Source organism: Oncorhynchus mykiss, chromosome 31, assembly GCF_013265735.2.
Source record: "Oncorhynchus mykiss isolate Arlee chromosome 31, USDA_OmykA_1.1, whole genome shotgun sequence".
Lineage (NCBI taxonomy): Eukaryota > Metazoa > Chordata > Actinopteri > Salmoniformes > Salmonidae > Oncorhynchus > Oncorhynchus mykiss.
In genome coordinates, this window is record NC_050571.1 from 23,877,414 (window position 1) to 23,900,252 (window position 22,839).

The 22,839-nt window shown below is 46.1% G+C and overlaps 1 protein-coding gene across 6 annotated transcripts in view; it reads right to left on the minus strand.

The window, feature by feature from the left end:
• Positions 1-22,839, minus strand: part of LOC110504808 (collagen alpha-1(XXIII) chain) — a 237,417-nt gene that overhangs the window by 17,081 nt on the left and 197,497 nt on the right. For 2 of the 6 annotated variants that reach the window (XM_036969978.1, XM_036969973.1), the window contains exons 10-21: positions 19,633-19,704; positions 18,279-18,359; positions 14,391-14,417; positions 14,196-14,222; positions 13,977-14,030; positions 12,137-12,181; positions 12,015-12,059; positions 11,825-11,902; positions 11,567-11,590; positions 5,844-5,879; positions 359-403; positions 75-155 (exon numbers count right to left, since the gene is read on the minus strand). In XM_036969978.1, the coding sequence (XP_036825873.1) occupies positions 75-155; positions 359-403; positions 5,844-5,879; positions 11,567-11,590; positions 11,825-11,902; positions 12,015-12,059; positions 12,137-12,181; positions 13,977-14,030; positions 14,196-14,222; positions 14,391-14,417; positions 18,279-18,359; positions 19,633-19,704 (615 nt within the window). The remainder of the gene's footprint in view (positions 1-74; positions 156-358; positions 404-5,843; positions 5,880-11,566; positions 11,591-11,824; positions 11,903-12,014; positions 12,060-12,136; positions 12,182-13,976; positions 14,031-14,195; positions 14,223-14,390; positions 14,418-18,278; positions 18,360-19,632; positions 19,705-22,839) is intronic. The other 4 variants (XM_036969975.1, XM_036969976.1, XM_036969974.1 and 1 more) reach the window with 4 other exon arrangements.

Sequence of the window (22,839 nt, forward strand, 5' to 3'; positions counted from 1 at the left end):
TGTTGGACTCTAGTATATCTATACTAACCACTGACCTAGAGACCCATCAGTGTATGACTACTCTCTCTACTTACCCCTGGCCCAGAGAGACCCATCTCTCCTTTCTCTCCTTTCTCTCCGATTGACCCTGTCTCCCCCATATCTCCCTTCGGACCCTAACAGGAGAGGAGGGTAGAGTTCAAAGGTGAGGGGAGCTTTGATTAACTATGTTCATGATCATCCCAGATAAAAAAAAATGCATTAAATACATCATGTACTGAATGACTGTTCTGTTCAGCGAACATTGGAATGATATGCTGATTTAATGGGATTGTGGGATATTCAAAATGTTGACTGGACATTAGTGTGACTACCATACCTTCTCCCCATCCAGTCCAGATGGTCCAGACAAGCCTAGCTCTCCCTGGAGTAGGGAGGAAAATAACTTAACTCATCCTCAAGAGTCTTCATTGACTTCCAGTGATTAAAACTACAATGCATAGCATTTTACTCCCTCTTTTCCTTCAGAACATCCTCAATTCGTCAGGGCATGGACTCTACAAGGTGTCAAAAGCACTCCACAGGGATACTGGCCCATGTTGATCACAATGCTTCCCACGGTTGTGTCAAGTTGGCTGGATGTCCTTTGAGTGGTGGACCATTCTTGATACACACAGGAAACTGTTGAGTGTGAAAAACCCATCAGTTTTGCAATTCTTGACTCAAACTGGCGCGCCTGGCACCTACTACCATACCCCGTTCAAAGGCACTTAAATATTTTGTCTTGCCTATTCACCCTGGCACACATACACAATCCTTAATTTACATTGATTGAAGTGGATTTAACAAGTGACATCAATAAGGGACCATAGCTTTCACCTAGTCAGTCTTTGTTATGGAAATAATGTTTTATATACTCAGTATGTATTGATAGAATGTATTGTAGCAGGCTGTGGGGTTTCCACATCACCAAGTTCAATAACAAAACATGCACGAGTCCCACAACTAGAATACAAATGGGGAGTTTATTAGGGATTTTTGTACACTGGGGAATAAGGGAGAATTCACCAATTACTTCACAGTCCACAAGCCGTTCTCCATTCCGTTCTCCAGGGGTAATCCTAAAACTCGGGTCCTCAGCCAATCCGGTTCGGTACACAAGGGGAGGTAATCCGACAGTCCAAGTCACAATGGGTAATCTCATAGATATTGTCCTCTCTTCTCCCACTCTTCATAACGCACGTTTCACTTTCTCTGCCTCTTTGTGCAGGCCACTTTCTCTATTAGCCTCTCCTCATTGGGGCAGGAAGTCTATATAAGGCTTGGGGGTGGAGCCAGCGGGCTGCAAGGTTTTTCCCCTCAATAACCACTCCTCTCACCTCTCCCAGTCGTCTGCTACACCCCACTCCTCAGTCCAGCTCCCTAGAGCGGACCAGCTCCATAGAGCATCCCTCCTGGAGAGGGCATCGGCATTTCCATGGGCTGCACCTGATCTGTGGACGACAGAGAAAGCAAAGGGCTGTAAGGATAGGAACCAGCGGGTGACCCCGAGCGTTACTGTCCTTATACCGTGAAATCCAAACCAGTGGTGCATGGTCTGTCACGAGGGTGAAGTGCCATCCCAATAAGTAATACTTCAGCGTTTCCAGCGCCGACTTGACGCGAGACAGTCTTTCTCCACCGTTCAATATTTTTGTTCCCACAGCAACAGCTTCCGGGTAATGTACATGACCTGGTGTTAGTCACCTCCGCTGGCTCGGTCTCTGTGGTAGCCTTCTTCGGGGAAATAGAGTACATCACGTGCATTCCATTTCTTTAGCAAATTCACATTGTAAAGCTGGGTCAGATGCCTACGTCCTGGCTGTCTGACCTTATATTTAACTTCACCCACCTTCTCAATGACTTCGTGTGGCCCATTCCATTGGGCCAAAAGCTTACATTCTGAGGTGGGGACCAACATCAACACTTTGTCTCCTGGATGAAAGTCCCTTCATTGTAACCCTCTGTTGTACACCCACGCTTGGGCCTCCTGGGCCTCCAGCATGTGTTCCCATACCAGGGGCCACAGGGTTGCCATCCGATCTCTCATGTCACCTATGTGCTCCACCAAGGTTCGACGGGGCAACGGTTGCGGTTCCCAAGCTTCTTTAGCCACGTCCAGCAGTCCTCGGGGTTGTCTCCCGTACAGGAGTTCGAAGGGAGAGAATCCTGTTGAAGCTTGGGGCACTTCTCAGATCGAAAACATCAGGTAGGATAGCAGCTGGTCCCAATTCTTTCCGTCAGCCTCCATCACCTTCTTTATCATCTACTTCAGGATTCGATTTAATCTTTCCATCAACCCATCGGTCTAAGTGTGAAACACTGGATTATTTTCATTAGCTTGCATAGATCCTTCATGATTTGTGACATGAACGGGGTGCCCTGGTTGGTCAATATCTCATCGGGGATGCCTACTTGGGAGAACAGCATGACCAACTCATGTGTGATTCCCTTGGTGGCCATGGTGCACAGGGGAATGGCTTCCGGGTACCCGGTGGCATAATCCAGAATAACTAGTGCACTCGGTTGCTCTTGGGTAGAGGTCCCACCAGGTCCATTGCGATCCTGCTGAAAGGGACTGAAATAATAGGGAGGGGAATTAAGGGACTGTGAAACAGGGTTTTGCTGGCACTCCGGGCAACTGCGGCAGTATTCTTCCACTGCTCTCTTCACCCCTGGCCAGTAAAATCGTGCCTTGATCCTGTCTAAGGTCTTCTCCACCCTTAGGTGAGCCCCAAGAAGGTGGGAGTGCACCAACTGCAGGACAGACATACAAAGGGACGGGGCACCAACAACAACTCCAGACATTCGTCATTCTTCTTCATGGCCTGATATAGCAACTTCTTCTTTATAGAAAAATGGGGGTAGGTTATTTGACTTACCCCTCCACTGGCTTTCCGTCTACCGCGGTCACCTGCTGGAGAGCGCTGGCCAAGTTGGGATCCTTCAGTTGGGCCGTGCCGAACCGGCCCGCTAGAGAGGCGAGCTCTGACGCCACCTCATGGTCCATTGGGAACATGTCTTCCAGACTCACCACCTCTCCCTCCAGTCTGGCTTCAGAGTCCCCCTCTGAGAGGGGTTTAGTTGATGCCTGGGGGTTCACATCCTGGAATCCACACATCCGGTCATTCCGCCTTCTGACGTCTCTCCCACCTCTCCAGGTTCCTACTCCCTTCTGGTTCCCTAGATTCCTCACGTCTCCAGACATACTGGTCCACACTTGGCAGACCATCGGGAAATTCCTCCCGATAAGGACCAGCACAGGCAGGTTTGGGATGACTCCCACTGGTCCTGTGTGTTTTCCCTTTGTGGTCTATAAGTGGAGGAGTGTGGTAGGGTAGTCCTTGGTCTCACCGTGTATGCACGTGATGGCCACGGTCTCCGCCAGGTTTGGGGACTGGGCGATGTCAAGTCGGATCACCATACTCCCAGAGTCCACAAGTGCCGTGGTGTCCTTTCCATTGGCTCTTACTGGGGTGACAGGGGAAGGACCACTCTCCATAGTCCAGCTTGCCATCAGCAAGCCGCAGGGCCGCCCGTTGGCTACCTCACTGGTTGAGGCCGAAGGCATTGGGACATCGCCGCTTAAACCGTTCCAGGAGATGTGTCCCGGCTCACCACACTCATAGCATTTCCTGCTGTCCAAGAAGGAGCGTCATCTCACGGAGCTGCGTGTTGTTGTTCCTCCATCCTTGGCCGGTGTCCCGGCGTGGTCCTCCATCCTTTTTCGCTCCTTCGGGCGAGTGGAGGGTTCCTCCTTCCGTGCTTGTCCATTGTGCAGGACCTCCAAAGCTACCTGTTGTCCTTCCACCAGTTGATCTGTGCTCTGGAGGTTAGTTTGGCTGGCTAACCTTTTTAGCTTTGAACGGGAGAGAGTGTATACATATATCTATGACCACTTTCTCGATGGTTGTGAGCGTCAGGGGCTCAGCAGTTAGCCAGCCTAATTAGATCATGCATTTGTGATCGGTGGGATGATGTAAGATCATATGCCCAATCATAGAATCTTCATGCCCTACTAATCAGGGTGTAACCATACCGGTGCAGCACCTCGTAATGCATCGCCTGGTCAACCTGATAGGTCTTCTGTGCCATGCCTAACAGGAAGGGTGCTAAGAGGCTGGCCCATTGCTCATGGGGCCATTTATCCCTAGCCGCCGTCCTCTCGAAGGCATGCCTCAATGTCGTCAGCCTCTGTCAGCTTCAGTATAAACCTACAAGAGACTGCTGCGCCTGTCACTATGCCAGTTTGGGCAGCTGTCTGCTGACTGAGTTCCGCTCGCAGGAGAGCGGTCTGCTGTTCATCCAGCAGCTCCCAGTGCACAGCCTGCTGTGCTATGTTCGCCTCGACCATTGTGCTCTGTGTCTGTTTAGTTATTGAGCTTGGTTTGGGTTGCCCGCATTCTCCACCATATGTAGCAGGAGTGGGGTTTCCACATCACCAAGTTCAATAACAAAACATGCACCAGTTGCACAACTAGAATTCAAATGGGGAATTTATTAGGGATTTTGGTACACTGGGGAATAAGGGGGAATTCTCCAATTACTTCACAAGCCGTTCTCGTTGTCCATTCCGTTCTCCAGGGGTCATCCTAAAACTCGGGTCCTCAGCCAATCCAGTTTGGTACACAAGGGGGGTAATCCGACAGTCCAAGTCACAATGGGTAATCTCATAGACCTTGTCCTCTCTTCTCCCACTCTTCATAACACAGGTTTTTCTCTCCTTTATCTGCCTCCTTGTGCAGGCTGCTTCCTCTTTTATCCCAATGCACTCTCTGGCTTAATGTTTCACACACAGCCTTGCCTCGTTGGGGCAGGAAGTCCAACAAAGGCTATGGGGTGGAGCCAGTGGGCTGCAAGATATCTCCCCTCAATAACCACTCCCCTCACCTCTCCCTGCCGTCTGCCACAGTATATTGATAGAATGGATATTGATAGAATGGATATTGATAGAATGGATATTGATAGAATGGATATTGATAGAATGGATATTCATAGATTGGATATTCATAGAATGGATATCGATAGTTTGGATATTCATATAATGGATATTGATAGAATGGATATTGATAGAATGGATATTGATAGAATGGATATTCATAGAATGGATATTGATAGAATGGATATTGATAGAATGGATATTCATAGAATGGATATTGATAGAATGGATATTGATAGAATGGATATGGATAGTTTGGATATTCATATAATGGATATTGATAGAATGGATATTCATATAATGGATATTGATATAATGGATATTGATAGAATGGATATTCATATAATGGATATTGATAGAATGGATATTCATATAATGGATATTCATAGAATGGATATTGATAGAATGGATATTGATAGAATGGATATTCATATAATGGATATTGATAGAATGGATATTCATATAATGGATATTGATAGAATGGATATTGATAGAATGGATATTCATAGAATGGATATTGATAGAATGGATATTCATAGAATGGATATTGATAGAATGGATATTGATAGAATGGATATGGATAGTTTGGATATTCATATAATGGATATTGATAGAATGGATATTGATAGAATGGATATTCATATAATGGATATTCATATAATGGATATTGATAGAATGGATATTGATAGAATGGATATTCATAGAATGGATATTGATAGAATGGATATTCATATAATGGATATTGATAGAATGGATATTGATAGAATGGATATTCATAGAATGGATATTGATAGAATGGATATTGATAGAAAGGATATTGATAGAATGGATTATAGAAACTAATAGAAGAGATGGCATGTGTATAGTTAGATAAATAAGACCTTACCTTTCCACCTGGGGACCCTGGTAATCCTGGTGGGCCCTAGAAAGGGACAGACAGAGAGAGAGAGAGAAAAAATATAGAGAAAGATATATATATAGAGAAAGATACATGTATAGAGAGAGAGGTTACACGAAATACAAAGCATCAGTTCAATTAAATGTGTCACAGCGTTCAGCAAAAACAGGAACATTGTGGATTTCACAATATGACCCTGTCAGTAAACAAACAGATCATTATTTTCCTCTCCTCTCTTTTATTTTCCTCTCTTATTCTCCTCGCTGATGAGGACCATCTTCGTTATGGATGCTTTGATGCAAATATGGCCATATTCAGGCAGGGCATGCAGTTGGCAAAACACAATACCCTGGCATTGTATCACACAACATGGATGGTATAATTAACCCCGGGGTTAGGACGGTTGAACTCTCAGAGAAGGACTTTGGAGGCTTGGGCAATCAATCGGGAATATATTAATCAACCAATCAAATGTACGAAAAAAAGATCCAAACATTTCAAAGGTCCATGTATACATGGCACTCAAGGGTACTGAAAGCACCTACTTCTTCAAACAGTTAGGCTTCCCACGACAGATGAAACAGAGTAGTACCTATCCAATTGCTTTGCCCTAGTTTTTGTCAGGCCCTCAATCTGGAGGCCACGCACTGCAAGCCTGTGTAAGTGGCCGAGACTGCCAAATATCAGCACCACCAGCTAGCACCTACACCTGAGGCTGTCCAAGCGTGCCACGAGGGGTTGGTGTTTAAGCAGCTTCTCGGCAAAGGCCTGCTGCATGTATCTGTCAAATGAACCCCTCCCCCTGGCCTCCCCCTCAATATCTTGCATATTGGGCACACAGGAAAACACATCATCATCAACATCAAACCAGGTCATGCCTAGCATTGTAAAAATCCTTGTATGAACAGCAGCCTTTCCCAACATGGGCAATTGACTCCATTACATTTGACTCATGTAGAATACAAAATGGGTCATTGGTTTATAGGGTACCAGAGTGCTAGATTATATTTTATTGGTAGAACTTGCAGCCTCGCCTTAATATTAAAGGTGAGAATATCCTCGCCAATGGCAGCATTTTGGCACATGGAATGGGAGAAAGAGTGGTCAGCACAGTCCAGAGCAACGAGTTTCCCCTGGAGCCTCAGGCTGGTCCAGTGTTGCTATAGCTGCATCCGTCTGATACCAAGGAGTGTTGTCCTGGATATAGGATGAGATGTTCCATCATGGGTGACAGAAGCCTCCACAACAACACCGCAATCTGGCACAACTACATCAGAGGCAGTCACTGGTTGAGTTTACATATCAGTCCATGTCCACCTGACCTTCACTCCAGTCCTGTTGCACAGGTCGTTGAGGTCCGGCCAGTTTGACTAGACTCCAAAGCCCGCAGCATGAATGTCCAATTTTCCATTGGCCAACCATGTGCAAAGCTGTCATCAAGGCAAAGGGTGGCTACTTTGAAGAATCTCAAATATAAAATATATTTGGATTTGTTTCAGACTTTTTTGGTTACTACATGAATCCATATGGGTTATTTCATAGTTTTGATGTCTTCACTATTATTCTACAAAGTAGAAAATAGTAAACATAACGAAAAGCCCTTGAAAGAATAGCTGTGTCTAAACTTTTGACTGGTACTGTATATGTTTAATCACGAGAGTAAACTCTGACTGGTTTATTCATTAGCGTAAATGTTGGGGGCTGTTTATATTTGTACCAGCGGTTACCTCTGCTGCATCTTTCATAGAACACTGCACATGTTGTGTCTTTCCCTTCCTGTCCAGACCATTGAAATTAGTCATCATTATACTAATTGAAGCACTAACACACAGCCGTTATATTGACTTAGCTTAGGATGTAGGGAAACAAAGCACTGACCCGGAAATAGAGAGATACACATGCACACACACACACACACACACACACACACACACACACACACACACACACACACACACACACTCACACACAAACACACCAAATACCTCCACCCACCAGCAGTAAACTTAAAACAACCCCATACACATTGCAGTAGACCTAGCCAGCACTATTAGCATCCATAGCATCCTAACCTCTCCTCACCACAGACTTTAATGGGGCAGGATGGAGTAACTCACTCAGGGCAGGAGAATGGAAACGCTGGACTCAGACTGACATTCTCTCAATGCAGCATGGATGGTTTCCTGGGTAAGGGCTGACCCTAGGGCTGGGGCTAATGCATGGTTCTATTTCTGGATTCTGGATTAAGGATGTGGAGACCATGGTCCTTCCTGTGGCGGTTAGAGATGAGCGACAGGTCGGTTCCATCATGCCTCCTGGTCCCCTCCGCCACAAAGCAGCGGTTGTGTGTACTCTCTGGAGCACGGCGCGGTCTTGAAGCAATAAAAGATGGAAATCATATTCATTCCCAGAGGTGTATAATACATGCTGATTCTCCCCTTCTACCAGGTTTAAGTTCTGTGCTCCACCAAAACCATGGCAACGGAAAAGATTTACGAACAACTATTGTTTCAAGTTGCTCCATCTTCTGAAACGACAGCCACCCACAGAGATCATTTGAATGCCGTAAAAACAAATGAATCAATTCAGAAGTGCCACACAATGTTTGCCTTCCGAAGGTTGGACTCTCTCCGAAACGTATTAAGAGAGACCATGTAAACTGAGGTAGATAGGTTTCAGAGCACTGATCAGATCTCAGGTCCATGTTGTAACCAGCTCATCTGTATGGGCCTACTCTAGACCTGGTCTCCAGGGACCAATGTACAGTGGGGCAAAAAAGTATTTAGTCAGCCACCAATTGTGCAAGTTCTCCCACTTAAAAAGATGAGAGAGGCCTGTAATTTTCATCATAGGTACACTTCAACTATGACAAACAAAATTATATATATTTTTTTTTACAGAAAATCACATTGTAGGATTTTTAATGAATTTATTTGCAAATTATAGTGGAAAATAAGTATTTGGTCACCTACAAACAAGCAAGATTTCTGGCTCTTACAGACCTGTAACTTCTTCTTTAAGAGGCTCCTCTGTCCTCCACTCATTACCTGTATTAATGGCACCTGTTTGAACTTGTTATCAGTATAAAAGACACCTGTCCACAACCTCAAACAGTCACACTCCAAACTCCACTATAGCCAAGACCAAAGAGCTGTCAAAATTGTAGACCTGCACCAGGCTGGGAAGACTGAATCTGCAATAGGTAAGCAGCTTGGTTTGAAGAAATCAACTGTGGGAGCAATTATTAGGAAATGGAAGACATACAAGACCACTGATAATCTCCCTCGATCTGGGGCTCCACGCAAGATCTCACCCCGTGGGGTCAAAATGATCACAAGAACGGTGAGCAAAAATCCCAGAACCACACAGGGGGACCTAGTGAATGACCTGCAGAGAGCTGGGACCAAAGTAACAAAGCCTACCATCAGTAACACACTACGCCGCCAGGGACTCAAATCCTGCAGTGCCAGACGTGTCCCCCTGCTTAAGCCAGTACATGTCCAGGCCCGTCTGAAGTTTGCTAGAGAGCATTTGGATGATCCAGAAGAAGATTGGGAGAATGTCATATGGTCAGATGAAACCAAAATATAACTTTTTGGTAAAAACTCAACTAGTCGTGTTTGGAGGACAAAGAATGCTGAGTTGCATCCAAGGAACACCATACCTACTGTGAAGCATGGGGGTGTAAACATCATGCTTTGGGGCTGTTTTTCTGCAAAGGGACCAGGACGACTGATCCTTGTAAAGGAAAGAATGAATGGGGCCATGTATCGTGAGATTTTGAGTGAAAACCTCCTTGCATCAGCAAGGGCATTGAAGATGAAACGTGGCTGGGTCTTTCAGCATGACAATGATCCCAAACACACCGCCCGGGCAACGAAGGAGTGGCTTCGTAAGAAGCATTTCAAGGTCCTGGAGTGGCCTAGCCAGTCTCCAGATCTCAACCCCATAGAAAATCTTTGGAAGGAGTTGAAAGTCTGTGTTGCCCAGCAACAGCCCCAAAACATCACTCCTCTAGAGGAGATCTGCATGGAGGAATGGGCCAAAAAGGTGAAAACCTTGTGAAGACTTACAGAAAACGTTTGACAAAGGGTATATAACAAAGTATTGAGATAAACTTTTGTTATTGACCAAATACTTATTTTCCACCACAATTTGCAAATAAATTCATTAAAAATCCTACAATGTGATTTTCTGTATTTTATTTTCTCATTTTGTCTGTCATAGTTGAAGTGTACCTATGATGAAAAGTACAGGCCTCTCGCATCTTTTTAAGTGGGTGTCACGTTCTGACCATCGTTCTTGTGTGTTTTCCTTGTTTTAGTGTTGGTCAGGACGTGAGCTAGGTGGGCATTCTATGTTGTGTGTCTGGTTTGTCTATTTCTATGTTTGGCCTGATATGGTTCTCAATCAGAGGCAGGTGTTAGTCATTGTCTCTGATTGGGAACCATATTCAGGTAGCCTGTTTTGTGTTGGGATTTGTGGGTGGTTATTTCCGTGTCTGTGTTTGTTTCACCACACAGGACTGTTTTCACATTTATTGTTTTGTGTATTTGTAGTGTTTTTTCGGTATTCGTCTTTATTAAACGTTTAACCTTAACCACGCTGCGTTTTGGTCCGCCTCTCCTTCCCAGGAAGAAAGCCGTTACAGTGGGAGAACTTGCACAATTGGTGGCTGACTAAATACTTTTTTGCCCCACTGTATATAGTGTTTTTTTAATCAGAACCACATGCCATTGAAGAGATAGGGATCTGTTATTAGCATGTAGCATGGGGCCCTGCATGACGGAGTGAAATGTCTCTCTGTATGAAGAGGATAGCTTTGTGTCTAGAATGTGAAAGGAGTTAAAAGACCCCCCCCCCCTGCCCCCTTCTCTCTTTACTATGTGTCCCGACTGTATTGAGCCATAAAATGTAAACAGGGTATTATATCATTCAAATTTCAACCCAAGCAACATCACAGCTCAAACCACATACCAGGGTTCATTTCAAGCCGCATATCCTATGAGGCAACAATAACACAATGCAATGAAGGATGTTTTGATTCTGCATGATTAAAAACGTCACTTCAGGCTATGTAAAATCAGATATTGTGTTGCAGCTGGAAGGTATTTATGGTGGCTTAGTGTTGCGTCCTGTACAGACGTAGGATCTTACTGTGATCACCCTACTCCCAGGAGAACACTATGAAATAGACTCATAGTGTATTTGAGGTTTAAAATGGCTTCTAAAGTTTGTAATTTACACTTTGAAACTTCAGACTTGACTTTCCCTTACGAAAAATGTATCAAACCCTAAACAAATGTCCATTAATTATAATCCCCATTTCCTGTTTCTGCATAATAATTTTCCCGCTGTAGCAAACTGGCTCAAATACATCATGAGCTGACAGTGGACGGTAGCGGGAGACTTTGGTTACATGTATCTGGTTAATAGAGGGAGTTAGTTGTGGTGACAGAGTAATGACATTAATATGTCTGATGTCAGGGCTGTGGGATAGAGTTTCCTCCTTACACAAACACACAGAAACAAACGGGGTATTCACGCAGGTCCATGAAGTTACATGTGTACACTCACGTGTGTGTGTGTTTGTGTGCACGTGTAATGTATGTGTGTGGGGGCACACTCACTTGTATGACTGTATATGCCTATGTCTAAGAATCAGTCACAGATCACATCATCTACCACACCATGCAGTGACAGTGGATTACCCTGACACTGATGGTCTGGATGGCCTGTCAGGGAGGAACAGCAGCATGTTAAGTCTGTATATACTCCAGGAGGAGAGTTGCAAAATTCAACTTTCCCAGAATTCACAGGGCTTCCAGAAATCCTTCCAACTGTGATTTTCAGAAAACCAGGGAATGTTGGGAATGCTAACTGAATTTTGCAAGCCTATCTAGGAGAGTCTATGGACCTTCAAATACACACCAGGTATATTGTCGACATCTCTGACTGGGAGGACTCACCTGGAAGGCTTCTAGCAGCTTCCCATTGAAGTCAATGACCTCAGTAGAGCCTGGAACCCCTTTCTCACCAGGGTAACCCTGAGAGGAGAGGAACAGAGAGAGGGGGGACTTAGAAGCATACAATAATGACATGAGAAGTTAGGTGACAGTTAACTGATCCTTAGTGGGTTAATAGACTGTGTATATCTACCATGTCTCCCTGGGCTCCTTGCTCTCCGATATCTCCTTTGTCTCCCTACAAAATACACACAAACCCAAATGTATTGTCTGTGTCACAAGAAACAATCTTTATTGTATCTAGAGGTCTCATACCTTAAACCCAGGGAGTCCGTCCATGCCCCTCTCACCAGCCGGGCCCTGTTCACACAGAGGCATAGGGGTTAGAAAGCCACTTCACAGTAAGAGATGTGACTATATCCTAAACTGTAGGAGGATTGCCTGTAGTGGTATAATGTCAGCTGAAAGTGGTAGTGGTGAAGGACAACACCAGAGGAGCTGAGAGGGATTATCACCATAGAACAGGCCTGTAGTAGACATGTGTTACAGGCTGTAGAGAGGCCAGACCTGTCCAGTAGGCCTTCATCTATCCTTGGCCACATTCTGAGCTGGAGTAGAGCAGTTTGTTCCCGATAACAACTTCAGTAACCACAAACATCAGCTAATTTCGACTCACTGCCAGACAGCTATGCGTCCCAGGAGTGTGTTCACACATACTTCATGTTGCGCCCTGTAGCTGATAGAGAGGCCAAGTGGCTGGCAGCTGGGGTTTTTGCAGTATTAAAATACCCTATGACATCACTGGGCCAGGGGAGAGGGGTTAGGACTGGCTAGAGGCTGGCAGGACCTCGGACCAGAGAGAAGAGAGAGATGGTGAGAGAAAAAGAGGGAGAGATGAAGGGAGTACAAATGAGAGAGAAAGCTATGTGTTTGATGTATTTCTGAAGACTCATGCTGCCCACCCAAGACCTGTTAAGAGTGATAAACTCCAGTGAAGAAGGAGGAATGAAAGAGAGTGAGATATGAGAGGCAGGGACGGCCAGAAAGAGAGTGAGATATGAGAGGCAGGGACGGCCAGAAAGAGAGAGAGATATGAGAGGCAGGGATGGCCAGAATGAGAGAGAGATATGAGAGGCAGGGATGGCCAAAATGAGAGAGAGATATGAGAGGCAGGGACGGCCAGAAAAAGAGAGATATGAGATGCAGGGACGGCCAGAAAAAGAGAGATATGAGATGCAGGGACAGCCGGAAAAAGAGATATGATATGCAGGGACGGCCGGAAAGAGAGATATGAGAGGCAGGGACGGCCGGAAAGAGAGATATGAGAGGCAGGGACGGCCGGAAAGAGAGATATGAGATGCAGGGACGGCCAGAAAGAGAGATATGAGAGGCCGGGACGGCCGGAAAGAGAGAGAGATATGAGATGCAGGGACGGCCGGAAAGAGAGATATGAGAGGCAGGGAAAGCCAGAAAGAGAGAGAGAGAGAGATATGAGAGGCAGGGAGGCTGGAAAGAGAGAGAGATATGAGAGACAGGGACGGCCGGAAAGAGAGAGAGATATGAGAGGCAGGGACGGCCGGAAGGAGAAAGAGATATGAGAGGCAGGGACGGCCAGAAAGAGAGAGAGAGATATGAGAGACAGGGTCGGCCGGAAAGAGAGAGAGATATGAGAGGCAGGGACGGCCAGAAAGAGAGAGAGAGATATGAGAGGCAGAGACGGGCAGAAAGAGAGATATGAGAGGCAGAGACGGACAGAAAGAGAGAGAGATATGAGAGGCAGAGACGGGCAGAAAGAGAGATATGAGAGGCAGAGATGGCCAGAAAGAGAGAGAGATATGAGAGGCAGAGACGGGCAGAAAGAGAGATGTGAGAGGCAGAGACGGACAGAAAGAGAGAGAGATATGAGAGGCAGAGACGGGCAGAAAGAAAGATATGAGAGGCAGAGACGGCCAGAAAGAGAGAGAGATATGAGAGGCAGAGACGGCCAGAAAGAGAGAGAGATATGAGAGGCAGGGACGGCCAGAAAGAGAGAGAGATATGAGAGGCAGGGACGGCCAGAAAGAGAGAGAAGATAATAAGAGAATAAAACACAGGTGGTCTGTTGCTAGTCTGACAGAGATAAAAAGAGAAGGTGTGTTAGCGTTAGCATCATCACCTTTGACCCTGGGGGTCCCTGTGGTCCTGCGTATCCTGCTTCACCATCTTCACCCTGAGAGTGCACAGGGGTCAACAAAGGTCAATACTCCAGCGTCTACCTCATTACATACATAGGCATCTATGCAGGTATAAACTTCATGCACTTAAAGTGTGCTTTATATATGGTTATATGTGTATCACTGTGCTATGTAGTGTGAGTAGGAACTTGGAGACTTACTGGCTTTCCAGGTGAACCTGCTTGGCCCTGTGAATGACAGAGATGTAATTGGTGTATCTTCTCCAAACTGTAACTGCTAGTGCACAAAACTAAATAACATGCCTCTAGGTACAGTACTATATAACATGCTTGTGTACTAGTAAAACAGTCAAAAACACAAAGAAACATTCAAATGTGTATAACAATCAGACTCACCTCCATACCATCACGACCAGGGAAACCCTATGGAGAGCAGAGCAGAAAACACACATCAGGATTGCCATAGATATTGTGTATTCTGAGGAATAGCCACTAGAGGTCAGTGCTCTATCAGCCTACAGAGAGTTATGGTTAGGTGCCTGCTATCATGCTATGTACAGTATGTTGAGCTGTTTTTGGCTCCATCTACCCAGAGCCATATACACTGAGTGCACAAAACATTAGGAACACCTGCTCTTTCCTTCACATAAACTGACCAGGTGAATCCAGGTGAAAGCTCTGATCCCTTATTGATGTCACTGGTTAAATTGACTTCAACATGTGGCTCAGTTGATAGAGCACGCCGCTTGCAACGCCGGGATCGTGGTTTGGTTCCCATGGGGGACCAGTATGGAAAAAAATGAAAATAATGATGTGCTCACTATTGTCAGTCGCTCTGGATAAGAGTGTCTGCTAAATAACTGTACCTCTGTTTAAAATGAACTGTGACGTACATGGGCATAACAAGCCTCTTTCTCTATCGGTAGACATACTATTACTTCATACCCCATCAAACACAGACTGTCTTTGAAATGATTGTCTGGAACCCAGTGGTGATTACAATGAATCTGTTAAATAAAGCTGTTGATTGTGTGTGTGTTTGTGAGTGTGTGTGTGTTTGTGTGTGTGTTTGTGTGTGTGTGTGTGTCCGTGTGTGTGTGTTTGTGAGTGTGTGTTTGCGTGTGTGTTCCAAGTGGATGTATTGTATGCTTGGTGTGTGTTGCTTGGTGTGTGTTCAACCATGTGTGTTGAAGTCCTCCATAGAGAGGCAGGACAAGAGAGAACCAGGTGTGTTGAAGTCCTCCATGGAGAGGCAGGACAAGAGAGAACCAGGTGTGTTGAAGTCCTCCATGGAGAGGCAGGACAAGAGAGAACCAGGTGTGTTGAAGTCCTCCATGGAGAGGCAGGACAAGAGAGAACCAGGTGTGTTGAAGTCCTTCATAGAGAGGCAGGACAAGAGAGAACCAGGTGTGTTGAAGTCCTCCATGGAGAGGCAGGACAAGAGAGAACCAGGTGTGTTGAAGTCCTCCATAGAGAGGCAGGACAAGAGAGAACCAGGTGTGTTGAAGTCCTTCATAGAGAGGCAGGACAAGAGAGAACCAGGTGTGTTGAAGTCCTCCATGGGGGGGCAGGACAAGAGAGAACCAGGTGTGTTGAAGTCCTCCATGGAGAGGCAGGACAAGAGAGAACCAGGTGTGTTGAAGTCCTCCATAGAGAGGCAGGACAAGAGAGAACCAGGTGTGTTGAAGTCCTTCATAGAGAGGCAGGACAAGAGAGAACCAGGTGTGTTGAAGTCCTCCATAGAGAGGCAGGACAAGAGAGAACCAGGTGTGTTGAAGTCCTCCATGGAGAGGCAGGACAAGAGAGAACCAGGTGTGTTGAAGTCCTCCATAGAGAGGCAGGACAAGAGAGAACCAGGTGTGTTGAAGTCCTCCATAGAGAGGCAGGACAAGAGAGAACCAGGTGTGTTGAAGTCCTCCATGGAGAGGCAGGACAAGAGAGAACCAGGTGTGTTGAAGTCCTCCATAGAGAGGCAGGACAAGAGAGAACCAGGTGTGTTGAAGTCCTCCATAGAGAGGCAGGACAAGAGAGAACCAGGTGTGTTGAAGTCCTCCATGGAGAGGCAGGACAAGAGAGAACCAGGTGTGTTGAAGTCCTCCATGGAGAGGCAGGACAAGAGAGAACCAGGTGTGTTGAAGTCCTCCATAGAGAGGCAGGACAAGAGAGAACCAGGTGTGTTGAAGTCCTCCATAGAGAGGCAGGACAAGAGAGAACCAGGTGTGTTGAAGTCCTCCATGGAGAGGCAGGACAAGAGAGAACCAGGTGTGTTGAAGTCCTCCATAGAGAGGCAGGACAAGAGAGAACCAGGTGTGTTGAAGTCCTCCATAGAGAGGCAGGACAAGAGAGAACCAGGTGTGTTGAAGTCCTTCATAGAGAGGCAGGACAAGAGAGAACCAGGTGTGTTGAAGTCCTCCATGGAGAGGCAGGACAAGAGAGAACCAGGTGTGTTGAAGTCCTCCATGGAGAGGCAGGACAAGAGAGAACCAGGTGTGTTGAAGTCCTCCATGGAGAGGCAGGACAAGAGAGAACCAGGTGTTGAAGTCCTCCATGGAGAGGCCAGGTCAGGAGAGTTGGCTTTGGGGATGTTGTGTAAGCAGCCCCTCAGACAGACAGACAGTCAGGTCTCTTAAGATCTCAGGTCTCTCAGGTCTCTCAGGTCTCTCAGGTCTCTCAGGTCTCTCAGCTCTCTCAGCTCTCTCAGGTCTCTCAGGTCTCTCAGTTCTCTCAGCTCTCTCAGGTCTCTCAGGTCTCTCAGCTCTCTCAGGTCTCTCAGGTCTCTCAGGTCTGTTCTCTGTTTTTCTACTTCCAACACTTACTGCTCTACTGTAATAAATACAAGAATGTGAGGTTACTCGAACTAACTAACTCTCTCCTCATATTTCCCATCTTCTCCAATGCCTACTTGAGAACAGGGATGTGTTCCATGTGGCTTCCTTCCTCTCTCTCTAAACGTATAGGTACACGCACGTACACAGACCACCACACACACTCTCCCCTCTCTCTTCACCTTTGGACCCTATTGTCTAATAGTTTCTGAATCAACAATAACTATTCTCCTCTCCTCTCCAGTCTGTTGCCCTTCGATGCCACTGGGAAAACCGTTTCCCAAGTCTTCTGGCCTCTCACCTTTACCATCCTCCCCTTATTATGTAATCTCATGACATGGTCCCTGGCCCTCTGATCTTAAACCCTCCTCATTAGAGAGAGAGCGAGAGAGAGATGGAAAGAGAGAGAGAGAGAGATAGCACATTGACTCAGGGAACACAGCACTCCTTCTTCACTGTGTTTCTCACACGTCTGACTTCAACATGGACAGGGCTACCCCCTGCTTTGTTTTGCTGATTTGCGTTCTGCAACTCCTTTAATGAATTCAGAAAGTACATTGAATAAGGACTAGGTTAAATAAATGCCCTCTCTTACTGACATTTTTCATTTAAGACCAGCTTCGACACCATGCCAACTGCCAATATGGGTAACAGTGTTGATCTTGGATAAAAACAACTTACCCTTAAGCCCTCCTGCCCTCCAACCACAGTTTATGCCTGTTGTTCTAGATTAATCAAACCCAGGCTGGGTTAAAGTTAAAACAGTGAAACAGTGACGGCCTGAGGCGAAAGAGCTATTGTTTGGCGAGGCAGGGAAACTGTTGGTGAACCCAGAGAGAGTGCCATATCTGTTACATGAGCACAGAGTGACAGGGCTGGGGTAGGGGAGGCTTGGGGGGGGGGAGTATGGAAGGCTGGGAGAGACTAAGACTAGCTGGATGACATTGTGGCCTTCTCTTACAGAAACCAGAAGAGGCCTATTTTGGGCTGTTTTAGGTAAACCGCAGCTCACTGGCAGCACAGTAGGCTTCAGTCAACGTGGGGTCCCTGCACTCAGAGTAGACCCTCCCCCATCACTCTCCATCACTGTCACACCCCTATGGTCAACACGGTTGTGGTCGACACAGCTATTGATGACTAAGGTGTTGGAGTGACCAGAAACGAATGGTGTTAACCTAGTTCTCCATCATCAGCTGGAACTAAGAGAGAACACAGTGATGGTAAATAGAAGGAGAAACCGAGGAGAGGGAGGATAGAACCATAAAGACAATGGAAAGTTATGCGTTTATGTAGGAATATGTGAATCCATTGTAGGTACACGTGGGGGTATGTGGGTGTATGTGGGTGTATGTGGTGTATGTGGGTGTATGTGAATCCATTGTGCGCATACGTGGGGGTATGTGTATATTCCAACTTTACCTGTAGGTGTGTGTGATATTTGTGTGTAAGGTAATGTTACCTGTTCTCCAGCCGGGCCACGGGGCCCGTCTTTTCCCGTATTTCCAGGAGGGCCTCTGGGGCCAGGAGACCCTTGGTCACCCTGCAGAACGACATATCAGAGGGATAAGAGAGAGGAATGAGCGAAAGATGGCGACAAACCAACAAATATGGAGAAAATGACAATATTTACCATATGACAAACAAACACACGCACACACACACACACACACACACACACACACACACACACACACACACACACACGCACGCGCGCGCGCGCACGCACGCACGCACACACACACCAAAACTAATACACACCTATACACACCTATACACACACCTATACACACACCTATACACACACACACACACACACACACACACACACACACACACACACACACACACACACACACACACACACACACACACACACACACACACACACACACACACACACACACACACACACACACACACAAACCCAGGCACGAGATGTGTTAACTAAGTATTAAATACAACATAAACTGAACTGTTAAATTAAGTGTTTCATTTCTTCCTGCAGTTATCTAGCCAAAATGAACCACCTCGCATGAAAGGTTGTTGAAATACAATCTACTGGCAAAAACTTCCCTCCTTGGTACTTTTTAACTTCCCTTAACAAAATTAGCACAATCCCACTAAGGAAAATCCACAGCAGTATTTTCAGACTGTGGTCAAGTAATCCAATGCCTAAAGTCGACCCTCATCATGCTCGTGTATCCCTGCTCTGTTCTTGTTTAACTGGATCCATTGTTTTAACCAGTCTTCTCATGGTATTCACATGGATATTCCCAGCATTCTGCCTCACAGACATACTGAATGTGATGGTCTGATCCTGTGTGTTGTGGTGAGATGTGAGAGAAGGGCCTTTTCATTTAGACTGATACTCTCCAGGTCTTCACCCATCAGACTCTAGGCCTGTTTCCCTGTGTAGATAATTAGCATAGCTCCACCAACAAAGCTGTTCTATTCCCAATGTAATGAAAAGCACACATTCCTGAAGCCTCTCTAACATGTGGCCCTGCAGTTCTCCTCAGAGAGGGTTTCTACTGGTTTGCCATGTTTCAAAACAGGCATCATAGGAAAACACAAGCACACACACATATAAAAACAAACACAGCACATCCTGAAACAAACATCCAATAATGTGTGCATGAAGAGATGGATGAACTGAGACAGCAGCAGAGAGCTGGGGAAGTGTGAGGAAGCAACAGAGAGAGAGAGATAATGAAGAAAAGGGTGAGCGATATCAAGCAGTGAATGAGAGATCAACCAGCAGTGAAAGTGTTAGAGCTGGTTAGAGGTCCACACATGCCTTAGTGGAGGTGTACCTTTATTAAGCGTCTCTGGAAGTTGGACTGGTCACCAGACATAAAGCCATGGTCATAGCGGGGAAAGACCATCTGAAGCAGGAGAACAGATGACAATAGGGAAAGAGAGAGAAAAGGAAGAGAGGGAAGAGAGGAAAGAGAAGGAAGAGAAGTAAGATAAGGAAGATAGGGAAGAGAAGGAGGAGAGGTAAGAGAAGGAAGAGAGGGAAGAGAAGGAAGAGAGGGAAGAGAAAGAAGAGAGGGAAGAGAAGGAAGAGAGGGAAGAGAAGGAAGAGAGGGAAGAGAAAGAAGAGAGGGAAGAGAAGGAAGAGAGGGAAGAGAAGGAAGAGAGGGAAGAGAAAGAAGAGAGGGAAGAGAAGGAAGAGAGGGAAGAGAAGGAAGAGAGGGAAGAGAAGGAAGAGAGGGAAGAGAAAGAAGAGAAGTAAGAGAGGGAAAAGAGGGAAGAGAGGGAAGAGAAGGAAGAGAGGGAAGAGAAGGAAGAGAGGGAAGAGAAGGAAGAGAGGGAAGAGAAAGAAGAGAAGTAAGAGAGGGAAAAGAGGGAAGAGAGGGAAGAGAAGGAAGAGAGGGAAGAGAAGGAGGAGAGGTAAGAGAAGGAAGAGAGGGAAGAGAAAGAAGAGAAGTAAGAGAGGGAAAAGAGGGAAGAGAGGGAAGAGAAGGAAGAGAGGGAAGAGAAGGAGGAGAGGTAAGAGAAGGAAGAGAGGGAAGAGAAGGAAGAGAGGGAAGAGAAGGAAGAGAGGGAAGAGAAGGAAGAGAGGGAAGAGAAAGAAGAGAAGTAAGAGAGGGAAAAGAGGGAAGAGAGGGAAGAGAGGGAAGAGAAGGAGGAGAGGTAAGATAAGGAAGAGAGGGAAGAGAAGGAAGAGAGGGAAAAGAAGGAAGAGAGGGAAGAGAAGGAAGAGAGGGAAGAGAAGGAAGAGAGGGAAGAGAGGGAAGAGAAGGAAGAGAGGGAAGAGAAGGAAGAGAGGGAAGAGAAGGAAGAGAGGGAAGAGAGGGAAGAGAAGGAAAAGAAGGAAGAGAGGGAAGAGAAGGAAAAGAAGGATGAGAGGAAAGAGAAGTAAGAGAGGGAAGAGAGGGAAGAGAAGGAAGAGAGGGAAGAGAAGGAAGAGAGGGAAGAGAAGGAAGAGAGGGAAGAGAGGGAAGAGAAGGAAAAGAAGGAAGAGAGGGAAGAGAAGGAAAAGAAGGATGAGAGGAAAGAGAAGTAAGAGAGGGAAGAGAAGTAAGAGAGGGAAGAGAGGGAAGAGAAGTAAGAGAGGGAAGAGAGGGAAGAGAGGGAAGAGAAGGAAGAGAGGGAAGAGAGGGAAGAGAAGGAAGAGAGGGAAGATAAGGAAGAGAGGGAAGAGAAGGAAAAGAGGGAAGAGAATGATGAGAGGGAAGATGAAAGAGAAGGAAAAGAGGGAAGAGAGGGAAGAGAAGGAAGAGAGGGAAGAGAAGGAAGAGAATTAAGAGAGGGAAGAGAAAGAAGAGAAGTAAGAGAGGGAAGAGAGGGAAGAGAAGTAAGAGAGGGAAGAGAAGGAAAAGAAGGAAGAGAAGGAAAAGAAGGAAGAGAAGGAAAAGAAGGATGAGAGGAAAGAGAAGTAAGAGAGGGAAGAGAGGGAAGAGAAGGAAAAGAAGGATGAGAGGAACGAGAAGTAAGAGAGGGAAGAGAGGGAAGAGAAGGAAGAGAGGGAAGAGAAGGAAAAGAGGGAAGAGAATGATGAGAGGGAAGAGAAGGATGAGAGGGAAGAGAATGAAGAGAGGGAAGATGAAAGAGAAGGAAAAGAGGGAAGAGAGGGAAGAGAAGGAAGAGAGGGAAGAGAAGGAAGAGAATTAAGAGAGGGAAGATAGGGAAGATAGGGAAGAGAGGGAAGATAAGGAAGAGAGGGAAGAGAAGGAAAAGAGGGAAGAGAAGGAAGAGAGGGAAGAGAAAGAAGAGAAGTAAGAGAGGGAAGAGAAGTAAGAGAGGGAAGAGAGGGAAGAGAAGTAAGAGAGGGAAGAGAAGGAAGAGAGGGAAGAGAAGGAAGAGAGGGAAGAGAAGGAAAAGAAGGAAGAGAAGGAAAAGAAGGATGAGAGGAAAGAGAAGTAAGAGAGGGAAGAGAGGGAAGAGAAGGAAAAGAAGGATGAGAGGAACGAGAAGTAAGAGAGGGAAGAGAGGGAAGAGAAGGAAGAGAGGGAAGAGAAGGAAAAGAGGGAAGAGAATGATGAGAGGGAAGAGAAGGATGAGAGGGAAGAGAAGGAAGAGAGGGAAGAGAAGGATGAGAGGGAAGAGAATGAAGAGAGGGAAGAGAAGGATGAGAGGGAAGAGAAGGATGAGAGGGAAGAGAATGAAGAGAGGGAAGATGAAAGAGAAGGAAAAGAGGGAAGAGAGGGAAGAGAAGTAAGAGAGGGAAGAGAAGAAAGAGAATTAAGAGAGGGAAGATAGGGAAGATAGGGAAGAGAGGGAAGATAAGGAAGAGAGGGAAGAGAATGAAGAGAGGGAAGATGAAAGAGAAGGAAGAGACGGAAGAGAAGGAAAAGAGGGAAGAGAGGGAAGAGAAGGAAGAGAGGGAAGAGAAGGAAGAGAGGGAAGATAAGGAAGAGAAGGAAGAGAGGGAAGAGAAGGAAGAGAGGGAAGATAAGGAAGAGAAGTAAGAGAGGGAAGAGAGGGAAGAGAAGTAAGAGAGGGAAGAGAAGGAAGAGAGGGAAGAGAGGGAAGAGAAGTAAGAGAGGGAAGAGAGGGAAGAGAAGTAAGAGAGGGAAGAGAAGGAAGAGAGGGAAGATAAGGAAGAGAAGTAAGAGAGGGAAGAGAAGGAAGAGAGGGAAGATAAGGAAGAGAGGGAAGATAAGGAAGAGAAGTAAGAGAGGGAAGAGAAGGAAGAGAGGGAAGATAAGGAAGAGAAGTAAGAGAGGGAAGAGAAGGAAGAGAGGGAAGATAAGGAAGAGAAGTAAGAGAGGGAAGAGAGGGAAGAGAGGGAAGAGAGGGAAGAGAAGGAAGAGAAGGAAGAGAAGGAAGAGAGGGTAGAGAAGGAAGAGAAGGAAGAGAGGAAAGAGAGGGAAGAGAGGGAAGAGCAGGATGAGAAGGATGAGAGGGAAGAGAAGGAAGAGAGGGAATAGACCACAGAGAGGGTGCAGAGCAGAGTATTGAAAGAGAACGAGACAGAGAGACAGAGAGATAGAGGGAAAGAAAAACAGAGAAAAAAATAAAATAAATCAGTGATGTAATCAGTCAGGGACAGATTACAGGCTGCAGCTTCC